Genomic DNA, 16,111 nt, shown 5'->3' with positions numbered 1-16,111 from the left:
CTGTCGCACGGAAAAGCCCCAAGCTGAGTCATTCAAAATATACAGTCAGTCCTCCAGGCCCTGGACCAAGCCAGAGGTACTACAGCAAGAGAGAGATGGCATCAGAGATAAGATGTGACAAAACAAAGTGTTTAAGTGTTTTGCTCTATCATCCAGATGGGATGTTGTGCGAACCGCAAATATGACACCACCCAGGGGAGACTGGATATGCACATGTGCATACGTCAAGTGTACAGGCAGGGTGGCTTTCCCACTGGCAAAGACGGTGTAAGGTTCACAGTCTGCCCTTTCAGTCCACGCTGATGATGGACAGTAGAGCATCTCTCTTTCACCCTGGCTTTGTTTGCAGACGGCAGTTGAAAGCAAAGAATAAAAGGCCAGGGAGGGATGGTTCAGCATCCTGTTCTTTCTTCACTAATAATGGCAGGAGGTGTCCCTTTTCTTTTAGAAATTAATTAGGAGGACATGCTGCTCAATTGCTTTGTGAATTAGTGATCAAACAGATCTCTAAACTCAAAATGAAATGCTCTGGAGAAAGAATAAATAGCTATGTTCTTTTAATGTCAAACCATTTGTTATCTTGTATATGGTCTGCGATCTTACACTAAGACCAGCATCATGGTTTTGTTTCCTATTGGCCCTTTAAGGCTCTTTCCCTGTGTTACAGTAAGAGTCTTTTGTTGTTTTTGGAAGTGGGAGGTGCAGAACACTTAATTAGTCCTATTTTTAAATAGAGATAGCTGTTTGACCATGTTTGCCTGGTGTCAGCTGGTGGCAATGTATCATCAAAATTGCAGACTGTTCTATTTTATCAAGGCTATTTCCATATCATTACAGCTCTATACACAAAGCAGAACACACAAGCAAGTGTTCTGTGTTTCATCCTCAAAGAAGCCTTTGATCTGATGCTCTGCACTTACATTATACTGCATAATTATGAGTGAATTACGTGGTGGAAACTGTCTACAAAACACTCAACACACATTGAAATAAGCAACAAACACTGTAGAGTTAAAGTAATTATTTATAGTATTTCCAATTCAAAGAACCCAAATGTGATTGGCTGTCCAAAGTCAAACATCTTTCACAATAAGCCATGCTCTGTTTATGAGCTGATGTACTCAGAACACATTTAGTGTTCCTCCTCACATGTCCTACACACATGTTGAACATCTGTTTTCACTTAACATAAAGTGGGCCCCTTCAGAAGTATGCCGAAGGACAAGATGAACAAATTATGAAATATTTTTTTTACTTTACATTCATAGAACAACAAATTTGCCTGTTAAAGAGACAGGCAACTGGGCTAGTGTGTTTTCTTGCCTTTTACTCCCTGCATGTTGAGATAAGTATAGAAAATGGATGGATAGGTCAAACAAGTGTAAGTAGAGGTACAGTACGTACAGTGTATGCATCATTAGGAGAATGAGGAAGTGCAAAGGTGAAATGCCAAGTTAAGCAGACCTACATGTAGTGGCTGACTACAGAAATAGAATAATTAACAAGCCTTAGAGAGCACAGCTTAAAAAGGCCATCCTAAAGACCCTAAAGCACCTGCGACACACTGAGCTGGATTAAGTCGTACACTGCGGGAGGATTCCTGCAAAAGAAGCTATACGGTCAATGATTTCCAACTCTGCACTCATAGTAAAATGCCCAACGATTAAATATTATCAACAGGATACCACTGCAAGTAAAATCACTTTCAGCATGATTCCAACCACAAACACAAAACTTCAGTGCCTTTGAGATCATGTCCCCAATGTAAAGATCAAAAATAATCTGAATTCCTGAAAGTGATTTACTTTGCTAGATCCTACCCACCGAATTGATACCTTCCCCATCAGCCACTGAAGTCATTAGATTAGGATTAAATCCCTCACTGATTTACACTCACTGGGAGGGGCCGGGTTGGAGGTGATACAAATAGCATTTGGCCCTCGGCTTTACCCAGATTAAAACGCTCCAATGTCATTAGAACAGAGCCATATGCGCCCTATCATTTCATGAATCTTTGAAATAGTTGCTGGCTGGTTGTATGGAAGAAAGGAGGACAGTAGGTGGCAAAGCCCTTGTTTTACATAGAGGCTGGGATTGGATCTTCTTTCAAAATCTCTGTGGGGAAAAACCTGAAAATGAATGACATCCTGTTGAATGCTCATTAGATAAAAGCTGCAGGCTGTACAACCCATAGGCTATTTCTACTTAATTCAGCAACCAATCTCCCCGGAAAAAGTCGTATCCGCAGCAGAATTCTTAAAGCTAGCTAAGGCTCTCTCATTGCTTCCAAAGAGAGGAGCTGATGATATGCACTTTGCAACAGAGTGGAACCTGTTTCATCAGTGCTGCAGTAATCTGGCTAATTCAAATGTGAAATAGGACCATATGCCTCCACCCTTATGTTGAGCGCACTGCGCAGTGAAAGCAGTGCCATAAATTAATAAATAAATAAATAAAGAAAGAAACTAGGCAGGAGGATTTTTTTTTTCTTCCACCGGCTCCCACAGAAGCGGTGCCGCATTCAGACTTCAGCTGCAGATTGTAGTGGACAGCGACAGCGACAGCCATCTCATTACCTGAACACTGAGGGAAAATAATCAAACAACTTCTGTCAGGGTGAAATTGATATTATGGTTACACATTTTCATTTCTGAAGGAGTCCTGTCTTGAAGCATCACGTTAATCTTGATAAGATTGGCTTAAGAGACAATGACAGAGACCTGTTACAGAGCCGAGGGACCGTGTTTGCTGCATTGCTGTAGCTGGACAGTACTTACCCCAGCTGCTCGCCGTCCTGCCCAGGAACTCCCTCGTCCTCGGGTTCCATATATATTCCTTCCACCCGCTTTTTTCTCCATCCTTTGCCATTTTGTCATAAAAGTTTGGACCCCAAAGCTCTAACAAACGCGCACTAATGCAATTAGCGCCGGGCTGAAACAATTAGCCAGACAGCAGAAAGAGAGCTACTGTATGGCAAGAAGACAGATAACTAAAGGTCTACTTAAGCGCTCAGACGGACAAATGAATGGTAATGAAAGTAGAAACACTACTGGAGTCAATCTGATAACAGAGAGACGGATAGTAATAGTAAGAGGTAGCGGTCCTACACTCCAGCAAAGACCTAGTATCTGCCCTCCCCCCCAGCTCTTGTCTGCATGCCGCAGAGTTTTGATGAGTGGTGCAGAAATCTAGTGATACTGCGGTAAAGCACTCCCTCCGCCTCTCTCTACAAGCACCCTTTCCCTCTCCATCCCCCCCAGCAGAGCTACTCCCGCCTCCTCTGACCGCCTGGCCAATCATCTGCACCGCATCCTTCGTCCTCACAGGCCCAACGCATGAAAGACAACCCGTAGAGCATATCGTGTGTTGGCTGAAAGCATGCTTTTATTGGCTCTGAGGCACCTATCGTCGCGTCCCCAAAGAAAGCCAACATAGGCTAATATCTGTGATATTTCTGAAGGGCTCCAAAGTGTATGTGGTTCTAAGGGATATTTTTCATTGATATTTTGGGAATTGTAGACCCATTGTTGTTTAATTATTTATCGTGAAATTAGCATATTATTCAAATGGGGGGGGCTATGATAACCATACAGGGACGTTATTAATTAATGTGTGGTCACAAAAACGAGACTCTTCAGATAATAATGTAGAGACATATATATAATATAAAATTCCACATGTCGGATTTTAATGCGATTGTTCTTTATTGTGAGACAAATTGTCTGCATATGATATGTGCCTTCTTAGCATTGGTTGCTAATTGAATAATGCCAGAATAATAACTAATCCTATTGAAGTAACTATTTAAAATTCAAACTATGAAGTTTGGTAAAGGTCTGATGGATTACTCTGTATACAATTGTTTGTGTGGTCTATATTGAAGCGGTGACTGTTGTCTTATCCATGGGTATTATGCATGGAGCACCCTGATGGAGCCACACCAGCAGCAGTGGAGTAATTAAGGTAGCGCCCTCACATGGACACCGAGGCTGCTGCAACACCTGCTGCAAAAGTGCAGTGGGAACATAATGTCCACTTCCCCACCATCTTCACTGGAAAACAACACGAGGCATAAACACATGCAAAAATCCTGTTTGTTGTGTAAAGTTCATTATATAAAATTTATTTTAATGACAATATCAATGCAAATATAGCACTACAGTGATATCCAAGGGACACCGTATCTTACCATATCAATATAGTATGGCACTCGTATAATGGCCACTGTTTTAGAAGACACACAAAACCAACAGCTTCTGTAAACTATTTTGGAAATGGTACCTAGGGTTCCATATCAGCCTGTGAAAAGGACTAGTAAGGTGATTTACTTTGTATCTGGAATTAAATTGGGCACAATATTTAATATCACTGGGACATTTTCGGTGTAAGGAATCTCTGCATGCATTGCACTTGCCCATTTCCTTCAACCTGACCTGTGCTTGTTTGCAAAGTGGACTTCGTAAGCTTGAAAACCCTGGACCCTCAAACACGAGCAGGTGGGAACTAAAACAAAAGGCCAAGCAGTGACTCTCAAACATTTAGATAGGTCTTCTTTTCACTGGGTAAGTGTACTGTACTGTACAGCTTGGTGCTAACTATCATAAAAAGACAACAACCAAGAGACATTCAATTGCCTTAATACTAATACAGAAAGGCTCACTCTTCAAAGTACAAACTTCATTTCATGTGGCTTTCAGATATAAAGCAAATATGTAACAATAACTATATTAATATTGTTTCTCATGGCAACACTATGTAGTTGAATGAACAACACCAGTAGTTCAAGGTAGCAGCAAAGTATTCAAAATGTCAAGACAACGAGCTGTTGAAATCTGTACACAAATAAAAATGAATGTAGAAAAAAGGGTATAAATAAAACAATAACAGCTTAAAGGGAGTCTTGCATACATTTAAATAAACAACTGTTGGACTGCGCCCCTCTTTAGAGGGCTTACTGTTTATTAGTAGAACTAAAAGTAACGCATGGACTGGCTGCAGCAGATAAAGTACTTCATTCTTTTAGAAAAAACAAGTGAACAAAGTTATGTTTATACAGTATATGCTACATAATATGTATTGATTACAAGTATGAAAATGGAAATAATTGCTACATTTTCAATACAGTTGTACATATCTATTTACAGTACATTAGGGTTTAATTTCTCCTAAGTGTATACCATGTTTTGTGCAGATTGTTCCAGCATTCTGTTTGAGGTGATCAATACTCACAGTCTTATCAGTTGCACCATATTGTACAGTCTGTGTTGATGGGTGTCAGTGCCTGTTTTTTTTTGTGGTGGAACAATCACTAATGTGCAACTGTGGAGAAGCATGAATGACGAAGTTTGTTGTACCATTGATCTGTGTCATATTTGGCTGGACTGCACAGTATGTGCCATCTGTTGCACCACCCTTTCTAATGATACCCCAAGCAATATATATTTATCTTTTTATACGACCACATGTTATCATAGTGAAGATCTGCTGTATGTAAAAGTCTGACATGATCATCTCTACATTTTCTTTTACAATACTGTATGTCTATCGTGACATGCAGAGAATGACACAGTAAATATGACTTATTCAAGTCTTAGATATGTATGTTAGGCTAGTTGACACAAGTTTTTAATTATGTTGCTCCAGCGTCGGGAGCATATTGCTATAAAATTGCAGAAACGTTGAGAAAGTAAATAGATTTACATTACAAATATGCAAACAGATACAGTAGGTAGCTTTGACTCCTCAGTGATGATTATTTGCATCCACAATGACAATCTATTGTTACCAAGACATCTCATATGCATTCACGATTTCAACAAACACTTCAATAACTTATCAATGAATCTCGCCTTTTCTCATCCACAGAGTAATTTCTATGCAAGTTGGACAACTGTGTGTGGGAGAAAATATATGATTCCTTTAGCCTATGTCTCAAGTAGTCAGGAGAAAATTTGGCAACACCAATCTAAGAAAACATCCCACCTATTATTAAGTTGGTGTCTTCTATTTGTGGCAATAATACTGGCGTTTTGTGGCAAAAATCATTGGCAATTAGAACACATCAAGAAGGACATAGTACAGAGCAAGTATAAATCACCCGGGTCAGAGATTAGTTTAGTCTGATTGTAATACTTCCTTTCTTCACCTCTGTTATCAGCCTTTTTTTGTTTTTTCCCCCAAATGAGTCCAAAGTCTACAATAACCTTCATTACTGTTCTCAGATCAGTTTATCACACAATAAGAGCAACATTCTCTCATTCCTCTGTGAAGTTACTAAACCCATTTTTCTCTCCTCTCTTTATTAATTGTCCAAACATCTTCAATTCATCTGTGTGTTTAGTCTCTCTTCAGTGCTGTACTCACTGGCCGGCCAGCCTTTCCAACTCAGATAGCCGTGTCCCACACGACGGCCTGTGGCCTCTGGCAGGGTGGCGTGCCAGTCTTACGAGGCTCAGGTGTCCGTCTCCAGCTAGGGAGGATGGGCATGCTGTCCTGCTTGCACAAGCTTTTGTCAGGGCGCCTGTGGGCCTTGATCTCTTTGCACAGGCAGCGTTTACGCTCAATGACTTCCAGCAGCTTGCCGTCTCTCTGGCTCTGCGTTGCGGATAGGGTGGTGCCCCCGCTGACAGGAGGCTGTCCCTGCGCCAGCTGGGCGAGCTGCTGGAACTGCAACTGCAGGTGGTGCTGTTGCTGGAGCTGCTGGAGCTGCTGCTTTAACTGCAGCTGCTGCTGGTGGAGCTGAAGTTGCTGCTGCTGCCGAGACACACTGTGACTGCTGGGACTGCAGGGCACTTGAGGCTGGGCCAGACCATGCAGCTGAACACATTGGGAAAAAGTGAATTTATGTAGCATTTTATGATATTATAGTATTTTAATTTCAAAATAGCCTGCATGATCACTGCAGTGCTGTCTGCAGTAACAGCCAATCCTAGCAGCACATGTTGAATGAAACCGCAGTTCCCGTGGACAGCCACAAGGATGCAGCGCTGCTTCATCTATTACAGGTTGAGGGAGGGTCAACCAGCCGCATGAAGACAGTCTCTGCAGCACACTCACTGCGTCAGCACTTGCTATGCAGCCAGAATCTGGGCAAAATGTGCTGCTGGAAGACTGCAGCTCATCACTCCAGACATAGTACAGCATGTTCTCTCATCCACTATTCGCTCTCATTTTCTGATTACATATCAGCCCAGTCATATATTTTGCAGCTCTTATTTTTTTTAAGGCCAGCCAGAGCCTTATTCTGCCCAGTGGGCATATCTACCAGCTAAAAATAGATCTGCAGGAGCACTGTCTCTAGCAAAAAGTGAAGTAATAATGAGACCAATATTAATGTTGATTCCCAAATCTACCATGAATGAAGTTAATAGAGTCTAAAGTTATACAGCTGGGTGTTGTATATTAACCTGATTCAGGGCTTCTCGTGCTGGTAGGCTGCTCTGTCTTTGGACGTCTCCTCCACCCACCTGTCTCACTCCAGCAGCAGAGGAGGAGCGGCCCAGCCGCCCCACTTCTGTAAAGAAACAAACATTAAACTGTGTGCCTGCTAATGACAACACTGGAAAATAACTTTGTGTTTTAACACACAGAGCTGTGAATGTCTATCTACACTCATGTGAGTTGAGACGGGGCTTTTGTACATTGCATGCTCATTATATTTTGAGCTACTTGACAATTATATACTAATGATACTACTGATGAACAATGGATGCTGGAGCAACAGATTTACAAAGAGATTTGAGTTACATTTTGTAGAGATCCTAATCTATAATTTTCACTATTCAACAATTAAGCACAATATGACGGATTACATTTTCTACAGAAATATTTCTGTGTGGGCCTGTTTATGGAACACTTATTTTATTGGCTCTGCTTCAATGTAAGTATTGCACTGACTCTCAAGGTAAGCAGCATCTCTCGTTTCTAGGGAAAGGCATTGAGTGCAGATGCAAAGAGTCTGACAAGGAGACACAAAGCTTCAAGGCTAACTTCAGAACAAAAGGGATTTAATGAAGGCAGGGCTGTTAGTTTTTTTTTGTGACAGTCATTGGAGACGAGAGAAGGTAGTCTCTGATTCTTTCAAGTTTAAAGGGCTACACCACAACAGAGCCAGCAGAAGAATCCCCATGTAAATTTGCTGCTAGTTCCTTTCTAAATAGGATGTTGTGGTTGGAGGCTATGACTAAAAGATTATGAACACTAAGTGTTTACTTACCTCCATTGCGACAGGCAGGGAAAGTCTGGCAGGGAAGAGGCAGACCAACTCTGGGCAGGGCTCTGAAACCTGGGCTGCTATCCACACCAGCCAAGGACTCACTGTGACCAAGCGCCCTGCTGGTGGCACCACTGAAGTGGACTGGGATGCCTGAGTGGCCTCCTCGAGACCCCATGCAGAGGTCCTCCTTATCCATCCTTAATAGGGCATCAGCACTGCCATTCCACGCACGGCCTTCGTCCTCTGAGACAGGGAACAGAAACAGAATGAATATTTCAAAGAGTAGAACATAAAATTCATTCAAAAGCCTGATTTCGCTACAGGATCTGTATTCAAGATGACCTCTGACTTACTCTCTGTCTCTCTGCTCCCATGGCTGAAGGACAATTTCCTCTGCATAGGCCAGTAAGATCCCTCATCTGCAGCTAAACTGGCACTGCTGTCCCAGGGCATGAACCCAACTTTTGATTGGAGGGACGAAGACCCTCCGTTGCTTTTGAATGCCCCCTCACCTACACCAGTAAGACTTGAGGGCTGTTGCAGAGACGGTGTCTGAGCGCTTCCTCTCAGGCTATCGTAAGCCGGCGGTCTCCGGAAGCCACCGGAGGGGTAGGTCCACAGCAGGGGGCTGTCCGAGGAGGGAGGCTTGTATGCTGGCAGGCTGTGAGGAGTGTGAGAGCGAAGATGGGGACGAGAATGAGGACGCTGGGATGAAGATAATGGCGTAGGGGTTGAGCTGGTGCTGCTTTGAGATGTGGAGGGAGCGTGATCCATCTGTAAGGAGTATGGCCCTCCATCCCTATCCCTGTCTCTTTCTCTGTCCCTGTCTTTATCCCTCTCTCTGTCCCTGTCTTTGTCCTTGTCTCTTTCCCTATCCCTTTCTCTACCCCTATCCCTTTCTCTATCTCTATCCCTGTCCCTATCTTTGTCTCTGTCCCTATCCCTATCCTTGTCTCTGTCCCTGTCCCTGTCCCTGTCCCGATCCTTATCCCTCTCTCCTTTATCCGACTTCAACAGGAAACTAACAGACTTGCCTTCCTTGCCTGTACTTGAGGTTTGGGTCTGGACTGTGGCCTGGTTCTGAGAACTGCCCTTGATTGGAGCGGGAGAGTCTCCTCTCTCTGGCTTGCGATAGTGATGGTAGTGCGAGGGACGATGGTGAGGGTGGTGGTGGTGATGGGAGAAAGGGGAGGTGGATTTGGAGGAGGGAGGCAGTGGTGTGGAGTGGCTTCTGGCTCTCAGTCCGGGGGCAGGCCCTAACTGAGCCTCTCTGCTGTGTTTGTCCTGCTGGGATGCACTTCCTCCTGATGACTCCTTGGAGCCCGACAGTGACGAGGGAACATTCGAAGTAGTCGAGGAGGAGGTGCTGGCTTGAGTAGTCACGCTGGATGTCTGAGTTCCCATTTTAGCAGAAGTAGACTTGTTTTGCACCCCAACCCCGCTGGAGGCTGCTGCTGGCTGAGGGAAGGCAAGCAGTGGGGGTCGGTGTTGTAGAAGATTGGGAAACGGGGCTGGGATCTTTGTGTTGGACTCTGCCTCAGATTTAATTCCTTGCAGCAGGTAGGGAGTAGGCGCTCGTGGAGTGTGTGGACTGGTAGAGAGGACCTGGGGGACAGGGGTAGAGGATGCAGAGGAAGGCAGAGGAGACGAATGGGAGATTGACACAGTAGCTTTTGGTTTGGAGTAGGAAGGAGAGGAAGAGGAGGGGCGTGGCAGAGAGGAGGAGCTGCTGGAGGAGGAAGGGGTGACATGGAAGTGTTTAGAGGTTTTCAGTTTCTCATGTTTGGAAGGGAGGTGTCTCTGGGAGTCTCTGTCCTCTTGCAGCGGGTATTTCATCTCCTCATAGATGGCCTCACTCTGTTCTGAGTCAGAGTCAGGCGTGGTGGCCACAGGGGTGACAGGGTGGGGGGTGGCCGTCTGGCTGTCTCTGGTGAACACTTGGCCCACCATCTCTATATAGACCGGCTCATCCTCCCTGTCTCCTGTCTGAATCTGAGAGTCTGCTGCCTGGAAAGGCAAGGATGTGGCAGAAGGAGGCACACGTGGAGGAAGAGGGTCAAAGGAAAGCTGCGTGCTAGGACTTCTCTTGGGCTTTAAAGGAGGCACCTTCTTTCCTCCAATCTCTCCAGAGTCTGACTTCTTCATGGCTGTAGGAGGAAAAAAATGCATGTCAAGAAAAAAAAGATTATTTTCTCTGTAGAACATGTACCTGAGAACACATTTCTTACCATTTTTCTTCTCTGAGTGTTTGGCCTGTGAGTGGGAGGACGCAAGAGGTGGTGGCGTGTCAATAAGTCCTCTGCTGTCACTGGATGAGGAGCTGAGGCGAGTGCTGGGGTGACGTTTGGGTTTGGCTGGGGGGCAACGGCCACCATGTTGGGATTGGGTGTCAGAGTAATCTCCGTTCTCCAGACTTGTATCCCCGGCACCTACAGCATGACAGGACTGCGAGCGCGGCGCCATAGCCGAGGCACAAGAGTGAGGCGACAGGTCCTGGGAGGCCGGCATGGTCATGAAACCCATCCGGAAGTGCCGGCGGAAAGAAGCCAAGTCTCTGACTTTGCCAACAGTGGCTGAGGGGTCATTTTGGTTGGAGCTGCAGTTTGGAAATGGGGTTGGGAAGGTGTGGATAGAAGAAAAATATTAAAGAAGAAATCATAGTTATGTGCAAAAACATTCATGTACTAGCCTTTATATTGACCTCACTCTCTCTTTGGTCTTCAAACATCGCCTTTGCATTTAAGAAATGCCTGCAGGGCTTTCACTGCTAAAGGGAAAGCCCTGGAGGCTCCTCTATCTTTCGCATTCACATATCTTTCCATCTGAATTCCTCCACATCTGTTTCATCCTCAAACACATTCAATTAGGAAATCAATTCCCCTGTCAAAAACAAAGTACTTGTAGTGTACACTGCACTGCTGGAATTCCCTTATTCTTCATAGCTTTATATCCTCAGACCACATCTGTAGTCTGCTCCCATGATCGCCAAAAGCAATTAATCTGTTTCCATGGGAACAGTTGTGATTTTCATGTATTTGATAGTTTGTCTTTGAAATCAATGATACGAGCTCCCGCAACAACAAATAAAACTGACAACTGAAAAATCAGATGTAATATTGCAGCGTTTTACTGAATAGGTGGTATTGCATTCCTTCTTTTGGGAACTGTGAAATGTGTTACTTATGTGTCAAATGTATTATATACCATTTATTCCATTAACACGCAGATGCTTATTATCATCATGTCTATATAAAAATGCAAGTACATATAAATATGTGCTTGCAGTTTACAAGCACAGTTCAGCATCAGTGTCAGTGCATCAAGCTGTCGACATAAAACTGTGAGCTTTGATTCCCTGCTAAGTTTGCCAAAGGGTTACAAAATGGCTTCTGATAACCCTCTGCTTGCTTCTCTGCTTTAGAGATAGGTGCTGCAATGGTGTGGTGTCTCTAGGGGTGTTATGCTGCTTCACCCCACACCAACACAAGATAATTCCATGGCCTTTAAGCTAACTTTGAATCGAACAAGGTTGAAATACTTCCCCCTGTGAAACAGACTTTTCATTAACAAGGCTAGTGGGAATTTACTGCACTTACACAAAATGTCAGAGGAGAGTGGAAAAAAGCATTCACATCGGTGGTGGAAATACCATCACAAGAAGTATAAAGATATTAGACTGCAGCAATGCAGGTAGAAATTGCAGCTTCATCAGGCTGATTCTTATTCCAGGTTTGTGTTGATCCTATCTCAGCCACAGGGAGCACATCTGGATATCCACATCTGTGTCTACACGTTTGAGGCTGCAAGAAATTGTGTTTCTGAGTGTGTAATTAAACAGCTCAAATGCCAGATTATTCTGTGTGGAAGTGATTCATTATTGTACATAATGGCGACACATGACTACGGGTCACGCAGCTCTCTCTTTTAGATCAGTTGCGATGTGAGGCAGTGAAACACAGGAGAAGACAATTGGAGCTTACAATTTGCAGTCAACATTGCAAGCTGCAGAAGCAAAACGGAGGCCGTTCATGACAGAACACAGAGGCTCCTATTTTCTCACTCATCAAATCACCGTGTGAGGCTGTGTCTGTGTGTGTGTGTGTGTGTGTGTGTGTGTGTGTGTGTGTGTGTGTGTGTGTGTGTGTGTGTGTGTGTGTGTGTGTGTGTGTGTGTGCCTGAATAGGTTTGTATGTGTATGATGTAGCAACAAAGTGCCTTTGCTTCAGTAAAAGTATGTTTGTGCCCTTAAATGCCTGTGGAGATGTACTTGTGACTCCTCACAATCAACATAGATACCACAGGGCCAAAATTAGCCCAGAGCAGAGGCTAAGCAGCTATTCCTGTTTTTTTCTTTCGTACTTCTTCGAGCAGAAGAAACTCTCTTCAAACTGAGTTTAAAGACTCCGCTGTTCAGAAACCACCTCTCAATTTGCTTCTTTTTTCTTTGTGTGCCTAATCGATAGTGACTGCCACTTGAAATACATTTGTTTGCTCTCTTGTCGACAGTTAGATAAGAGATGAGAAGATTGACACTGCTCTTGTGTCTATCAGCTTAATATGAAACTAGAGTTAGCTTAGCTTAGCATTAAGACTTAAAATAAGGGGAAACTGTTGGCCTGCCACTACAAGCACCTGTAAAAGGCTCATTGGGGAGAGGGGGGTATTACAGGACTAGTAAGGGATCAGGGAGCAGTAACTTGCTGTAGCTGCTGCTGGTTGCCTGGCAACCTCTTAATGATGACAATACAGGAAGTCACTAGCCTAGAAATCTAGACACACCCTATCGGCAGCAAATGTAATTTGCAGCCAGGGGTCTATCAACTCTCCGGTGGCTTGTGAGCTGGAAAAGCCAAACTCTAGCCGGGCCAATCACATCGTGTATAGAGTTGGTGGGCGGGCTTAACATAATGACGGCAGAGTTATGACCGTTTCCTTGTAAATTCCCTGCTACTTGAAAACAAAGACGATAGCTGCTGCTGCCGGCGAACAGCGGTCTTTCGAATCGGCTTTGGCCGCGACTCTGGAAGACTTGGAGTTTAGCTTTTCTATGAGAAAAGAACAAAGAACAGCACTGAAGTCATTCTTAAAAAAGGAAGAGGTGTTCGGAGTTTTGCCGACCGGATACGGCAAAAGTTTAATCCGTCAACTAGCTCCGCTACCTTCTTCATTGCTCTTGTTGGTTGTAGTGCGATCCTATTGCGTGCAGAGGGAATTTGAAAGACAACCGTTTATCCCGCCCCTCGGATTGATCCCAGCCAATGGTGAGTTCCCAGACCCAACATCTTGATGTGGGTCTGGCTTGTCAGGCTAGGAAGTCACTGTTCCTGTCTTGCTTTATACAAAGTCCAAATTGGGAATTTTTTTCTGTCTGCATATATTTAAAGTATCTCCAAATCATTTCTAACAAATGTTACAGCTCACCCAAGAAAAAAAACAGCAATGCCAATCAAACAGTTTGAGGTTGGCCGCTGCTCTTCTGTCGCCTTTTGAACAACACCTTTGTTAGATTTATCTTTGGACGGACTCCTGATTACCTCCTCTTCCTCAGAGTGCGAGATATTCCCAAAAGCTTTTAAGACTGTGGTGATAAAGCTTCTGCTGAAGAAATCCAGTTTAGATCATTCTGCCCCTAGCAGCTACCGTCCTATTTCTAATTTACCTTTTTGGGGCAAAGTTTAAGAGTGGGTTATGTTTAAACAGCTGAATGAGATTATCTGTAAAAGAATAAAAAAAAAAAAAAGTTATCTTAGAGAACATCCAATGTGGTTTGAGGGCAAATCAGAGCAGGTACATTGTGTCTTGTTGAAGTTTATGATGGGTTAAGGTTGAGCAGCTGACATTGAGTGTGTAGCTGTCCTCATTCTGTTGGACCTTACTGACATATTTGACACAATACACAACACTTTAATTGATTGCCTTAAGTTATGGGTTGTCTCTAGCGTGGTTTTAAGCTGATTTGGAATTTTCTTCTGTCACCAGAAGAAAATTACATAAAAAGTGAAACTGCCTGGTGGTTTGACTCATGGCAATAAAGCACAAGATATGTCTATTGATTCTTCTAACAGTATTACTGTAGTATTGTTTGCCTGCCTGTGACACACACAGGCGCCACAATAGGTGCCCCTGAGGCGACCAAACTAAAATAAGATTTCCATTTATCTGTATTATCACTGCATGTCCACAAATGAATAACCACACAGATAATAACTTCTTGGAGCTTCCGCAACAAGAAAATCCTTGTTTTTGTCTGCCTGAAACGCAAGTCATGTTAGACACTGACTTTCAAGTTTTCTATTTATATGACAAAGATTGTTTTTCTCCGTTTCTGAGGCCGCAAGGACACATTAAAGAATACATTCACATTCAGCTGCCATGACAGCTGCAACAAATTGTATTAATAACAAACTGAATGAGCTCAAATCATTCAGAACATGTTTTAAAAGGCCTGAAAGCGCTTTGAACCATGTGGTTAAGATGTTACGGTTTGGATAACAAATCTCTTCTGTGTGTTTGATGTCTCTATAAAAGGGACGTAACAGGAATGTGAATGTTGGACTTGATCCCTCTTTATCTCACTATATAGTTGATTCAGAATTCAGAGTATCAGGACAATTAGTTGATACAATTGGAATTATAATATATATATATATATATATATATATATATATATATATATATATATATATATATATATATATATATATATATATATATATATATATATATATACACACACACACACACACACATTTTCAGAAATGCCATTGTTGTTGTCCCCATCAATGTATCACTTTATCCAGTATTTGATTTATATTATGAATCCCTTTGAAATTTAAATTTAGATAGATAATTTAAAAATCTTTTAATTCATCTTTCATTCACCCCTCTTTGTCTAACTGAATATCAATTACAGAATTGCGTTAAAGGGACTTGCAGGGCTTTTTTAGTCCTTCATATATCTGCATACACACTGGACGTGCCATGCCAGTCCATTCACACTGGTCTCATAATTCTGTGCAAGAATTAATAAAAGAGGTTTTCTTCCACCAGTTGTCACTACTGGGAATAGTCCGTCTGCCTGTATTAGCACCATAAGAAACAGTCTCTATTTTTAAAAGTCATATTGAAACTCACTTCTTTACCATTCAGTATCTCCACAGCTGTCTCTGCTTTATAAATGTGATTTCTCTCCCGAGGGCCTTGAGCTCTCAAACTGTCTACCAGTGCCCTTCATACTTTTTCCTTTGTCCCTCCTCCACCCCTTCTGCCTCTAGTCCATTTGGTCTCCATCCTTTCCTCCCTGTGTGGTTTCATCCCTTGACCCTGCACTGTTCGTAATCATCACTGGTTATGTCCTGCTTCTCACCTCTGCTGCTCTGGCAAAGCTCAGCTCTGCTTTCATCGCTCATCATGTCCCGCTGTCCCACTTGCTGCTCTACACCTCCACTGGCTTGATGCTGCCATGATGTTGATCTCTGCTGCCAACACCAGGGCCTCCAATTACTGCTGTGAGTCAGAAAGCACTGGCCGAGGCTTCTAAACAAACCTGAGTTGTTGTCATTGACTTTCTCCCTTTCCTCTGCGAATTTTGTGAATTATTAGGTGACTCGCATTTGAACAGTAGCCTACATATCTCTCCTCTGTCCCCAAAACACATGCGCAGATACACGAGAACACTCACTCACTCACGGGAAACACACACTTCCTCTCACGACCAAACTGAGGTTCAGAGTGTGATCTTGTTGACACCTGTTTTGTCCACTTTTGTAGAGTGCTTGAATTACTTCTAATATAATTACATTTGTCTGTTTTGATGATTGAGTGTCTTTCAGCATGTCTGTGTAAAATGCAGTTTGAATAAATTTGATTTAATTTGACCTGAAATACATTATTATG

The 16,111-nt window shown here is 43.1% G+C and overlaps 2 protein-coding genes across 2 annotated transcripts in view; both read right to left on the bottom strand.

The window, feature by feature from the left end:
- The window catches only part of atp1b2b (ATPase Na+/K+ transporting subunit beta 2b), a 9,476-nt gene extending 6,229 nt beyond the window's left edge, over positions 1-3,247 (bottom strand). Inside the window, exon 1 of the mRNA XM_028596222.1 lies at positions 2,778-3,247. Coding sequence (XP_028452023.1) covers positions 2,778-2,868 — 91 coding nt within the window. The 5' untranslated portion in view covers positions 2,869-3,247. The remainder of the gene's footprint in view (positions 1-2,777) is intronic.
- A 2,436-nt stretch (positions 3,248-5,683) lies between these two features.
- The window catches only part of nyap1 (neuronal tyrosine phosphorylated phosphoinositide-3-kinase adaptor 1), a 31,272-nt gene continuing 20,844 nt past the window's right edge, over positions 5,684-16,111 (bottom strand). Inside the window, exons 3-7 of the mRNA XM_028594502.1 lie at positions 10,444-10,811; positions 8,569-10,362; positions 8,216-8,458; positions 7,407-7,513; positions 5,684-6,816 (exon numbers count right to left, since the gene is read on the bottom strand). Coding sequence (XP_028450303.1) covers positions 6,385-6,816; positions 7,407-7,513; positions 8,216-8,458; positions 8,569-10,362; positions 10,444-10,811 — 2,944 coding nt within the window. The 3' untranslated portion in view covers positions 5,684-6,384. The remainder of the gene's footprint in view (positions 6,817-7,406; positions 7,514-8,215; positions 8,459-8,568; positions 10,363-10,443; positions 10,812-16,111) is intronic.

This window comes from Perca flavescens, chromosome 13 (assembly GCF_004354835.1).
Source record: "Perca flavescens isolate YP-PL-M2 chromosome 13, PFLA_1.0, whole genome shotgun sequence".
Classification (NCBI taxonomy): domain Eukaryota; kingdom Metazoa; phylum Chordata; class Actinopteri; order Perciformes; family Percidae; genus Perca; species Perca flavescens.
Note: the sequence above shows the minus strand (reverse complement) of the source record. Positions and strands in the feature narration are given on the sequence as shown.